At 36.8% G+C, this 4,314-nt stretch overlaps 1 protein-coding gene across 1 annotated transcript in view; it reads left to right on the forward strand.

Annotated features, from left to right (window-relative positions):
- Positions 1 to 3,941, forward strand: part of LOC308312226 (transforming acidic coiled-coil-containing protein 3-like) — a gene marked incomplete at both ends in the record, with an annotated part of 21,380 nt that extends 17,439 nt beyond the window's left edge. The window contains 2 exons of the mRNA XM_080794609.1: positions 2,743 to 2,786; positions 3,926 to 3,941. Coding sequence (XP_080650735.1) covers positions 2,743 to 2,786; positions 3,926 to 3,941 — 60 coding nt within the window. The remainder of the gene's footprint in view (positions 1 to 2,742; positions 2,787 to 3,925) is intronic.
- Positions 3,942 to 4,314: the final 373 nt, after the last annotated feature.

Below are 4,314 nucleotides of genomic sequence, written 5' to 3' on the forward strand. Positions count from 1 at the left end.
TATTTATTTATTCATTTATTCATTTATTCATTTATTCATTCATTCATTCATTCATTCATTATTTATTTATTTATTCTTTCATTATTTCTTTCTTTCTTTATTTCTTTATTCATTTATTTATTTATTTATTTATTCATTTATTCATTTATTCATTTATTCATTTATTCATTTATTCATTCATTCATTCATTATTTATTTATTTATTTATTCTTTCATTCTTTCTTTCTTTCTTTATTTCTTTATTCATTTATTCATTTATTCATTTATTCATTTATTCTTTCTTTCTTTCTTTCTTTATTCATTCATTCATTCATTCTTTAATTCATTCTTTATTTATTCTTTCATTCTTTCTTTCTTTCTTTATTTATTTATTCATTTATTCATTTATTCATTTATTCATTTATTCATTCATTCATTCATTCATTCATTCATTATTTATTTATTTATTTATTCTTTCATTCTTTCTTTCTTTCTTTATTTCTTTATTCATTTATTCATTTATTCATTTATTCATTTATTCTTTCTTTCTTTCTTTCTTTATTCATTCATTCATTCATTCTTTAATTCATTCTTTATTTATTCTTTCATTCTTTCTTTCTTTCTTTATTTCTTTATTCATTTATTTATTTATTTATTTATTCATTTATTCATTTATTCATTTATTCATTTATTCATTTAATTCATTTATTCATTTATTCATTTATTCTTTCTTTCTTTCTTTCTTTATTCATTCATTCATTCATTCATTCTTTAATTCATTCTTTCTTTCTTTCTTTCTTTATTCATTTATTTATTTATTTATTTATTCATTTATTCATTTATTCATTTATTCATGTATTCATTTATTCATTTATTCATTTATTAATTCATTATTTATTTATTTATTCTTTCATTCTTTCTTTCTTTCTTTATTTCTTTATTCATTTATTTATTTATTTATTCATTTATTCATTTATTCATTTATTCATTTATTCATTTATTCATTTATTCATTTATTCTTTCTTTCTTTCTTTCTTTATTCATTCATTCATTCATTCTTTAATTCATTCTTTATTTATTCTTTCATTCTTTCTTTCTTTCTTTCTTTATTCATTTTTTTTTTTTTATTCGTTTATTCATTCATTCATTCATTCATTCATTCTTTAATTCATTATTTATTTATTCTTTCTTTCTTTCTTTCTTTCTTTCTTTCTTTCTTTCTTTCTTTCTTTCTTTCTTTCTTTCTTTCTTTCTTTCTTTCTTTGTTCTTTCATTCTTTCTTTCTTTCTTTCGGACCAGAGACGGCCGAGATACGCCCGGGGACCCCTTCGCGGACCCCTTCGCGGACCCCCGCCCGGGCACGAGACCCACAGAGGCGGCCCCGGTCGCAACGAGATTCCCCCCATCCAAAACGGACCAGAGATGGCCAAGATACGCCCGGGGACCCCTTCGCGGACCCCTTCGCGGACCCCCGCGGACCCCCACCCGGGCACGAGACCCACGGGGGCGGCCCCGGTCGCAACGAGATTCCCCCCATCCAAAACGGACCAGAGATGGCCAAGATACGCCCGGGGACCCCTTCGCGGACCCCCGCGGACCCCCGGACCCACCCACTGTTGAGCAAGATTATGGTACACACATCACTCGCTCGCTCGCTCGCTCGCTCGCTCGCTCGCTCGCACGCACGCACGCACGCACGCACGCACGCACGCATGCATAACAGATAGTGTGCATAACAGATAGTCAGGGGAGACATGCATGCAAATCAAGTTTACCCAGGATAACTTGAAGCATCAGATACTTGTTTACAGCCAAGCCCTGTTCATAGAACATTTCATGGTAGTGGTTCAATGCCTTGTCCAAGGCCCAAGGGCACTTCACCGGTGGTGAAGTGTCGGACGGCTGATTCGAACTGGCGGCCACCGCTGCCACAGGTATATAGTTAATCTGCATACCAGCACCCTCTGGTGGTGCACAGAAAATACAGCCACCAACTGACACTGCCTAAGACTACATGACGCAAGATGTAGCTGATGTAGCAAGATGTAGCAAGATGGAGCAGACATTTACAGTGTCAGAGTGATTTATACTCAGTCCTCCTAAAAGCTAATGATTGGATTTCATCCCAAAACAAATTCAGTTTGAATCCTTAATCCTTGGTCCGCGGTCTCGTGATCTTGACTCCGGCTGCGTACCCGGGCCGTTGAAACTCAAATGCGCTGCGTTATCCATTGGACCAACGAGACTACGCAATCCAACTGATTTTTGGTAAGGTTGTTTTTATTTTTTTCCAGAGGGAGGTCAAAATATATTCTCAAATGTTAGGAAGGGACTACTGTTTGTTACTCTAAGCTACAAGTTCTGTGTCCCGATCTGAAACTGACAGGTGGGTAATATCTCTATCTCTCTAGTGGATTCGTTTTTAGATCCATCATGTTCATTGTGTACTGTTAAAACACAACATCACTATATTGTTGTAACTGCCGGGGACACTTGCTGGTTTTATTTGTTTATTTACATTGCTTTGGGATATATTTATTTTGACACTTGTTGTACGTTTGGTCTACCTTTTATTTTGAAGTGCCCAGTGTAACAGAGTTAAATAGTTAGTTAAATTGAGTTGTTAATTTGCCCCTTATTGAGCAGTACCAGACATTGTTTTGTTGTTGCAAACTAAGATAATTTATATAGCACTTTGGTTCACTGCATATCACACTGTTTGTCCTAGTGGTGTTCCCGTAGCTGCCGCTCTGTATGTCCTAGCGGTGTTACCGTAGCTACCTCAGTGGATTCCGTGTTCCTATGAGGTGAGGCGGCTCTTTGAAAACGCTGTGATGTTATTTTATGTTTTTGTTATGAAAGAGTGTTCATTTCAGCTGTAAATTGAAGCATACAGTGTCTAATATACATATGACTTTGGGTCATTATGATAATATTAACTGAGAGCAATGAATCTTTTTGTAAACAGCTTTTGGTTTATCACGGGGGGACTAGTGATGACGTCACGCAGTGTTATTCTTTTTGCACGAAAATAAAGTGAGTTTACTGTTTGTGTTGTGTTGCCCACAGACAGTCTGAGGAAGCAGTGGGCAGTTCCAACTACAAATATGTGTTTTATTTGTCTGTTCTTACAGGTATGTGCTATATATATATTGTACCAACTATAACTTGTTATAATTTAATGTTTTGATGGTAGTTCTTCTGTGATTGCAAACTCAATGTTGAGCCCAGTATGCTGCTATGGTATTCTTATTTCAATATTGTATTTGTATTAAAGACCTCTTATAATAAAATTAAAACATGTATTAGACAGAGGCTAATGTTATTGGTTAGGCAAAAAGTATTGGACAGATAAGCTACTGTTATTGGTCAGGTTAAAAAAAGAGTGTTCAATAGCAGACCTAAAAGCACTACAAGCTTGAAAAATAGCAGATCTACAAGCTCATAGCGCACCACCGAGTGGCGCGCTACGAGCTTGTAGGTCTGCTATTTTTTTAAACTGTCAGGATTTAAGACATTTTTGGAATCTGATCTCAGGTCAAAATGCATTGAAGAACCACCATTCTTCCATGCGTATCATCTCTTTATAATAATACAAAATATATACAGGTTGGAAACAAAAACAACAAAAGGGGGAATTTACTCACGACCCATACAAATTGGTGTGCGACCCGCATATGGGTCCCTGTTTTGGGAAACTAAGGAATAGGGTTTGGGAAGCTCACTGACTTTAATGGAACATTAATGGAACATCTGCACTCTGAAGAGTGCAGATGGACCCATATCCATGTGTACATTAACCCGTGAGGGTCCATTTGGTTCAAAACTATCACTCATTTTCCTTTCCTTTCCTTTCCTTTGTTTAAATAACTTAAGTCCATGCAGGATAACACATCGAAGAAGGTAAACTCATGAGCTACGTGTCCTCCTCTCTCCCTCTCACCAGACACGGAGACATGTGACTACGGATGGCACAAGTTCCAGGGTCACTGCTACGCTACTTCCCCACCAGGAAGAGCTGGGACGCGGCTGAGAGGGAGTGTCGTGTCCACGGGGCCCACCTGACCAGCCTGCTGTCCCACGAGGAGCAACACTACGTCAACCGTACGTCCCACAAACGCTAATATGGTATCCGTTTCGCATTCGGGTTCTTGGAAACGCCCCCCAGCCACTGCGCTAGTTTGACTGAGGTTAGGTTTAGGTATGCTTTACTGAGGTTAGGTTTAGGTATAGTTTTACTGAGGTTAGGGTTAGGTTTAGGTATAGTTTTACTGAGGTTAAGGTTAGGGTTAGGTTTAGGTATAGTTTTACTGAGGTTAGGGTTAGGTTTAGGTT

The sequence above is a fragment of the Protomyctophum bolini genome (assembly GCF_963924005.1).
Source record: "Protomyctophum bolini genome assembly, contig: SCAFFOLD_336, whole genome shotgun sequence".
In the NCBI taxonomy this organism is placed as follows: domain Eukaryota; kingdom Metazoa; phylum Chordata; class Actinopteri; order Myctophiformes; family Myctophidae; genus Protomyctophum; species Protomyctophum bolini.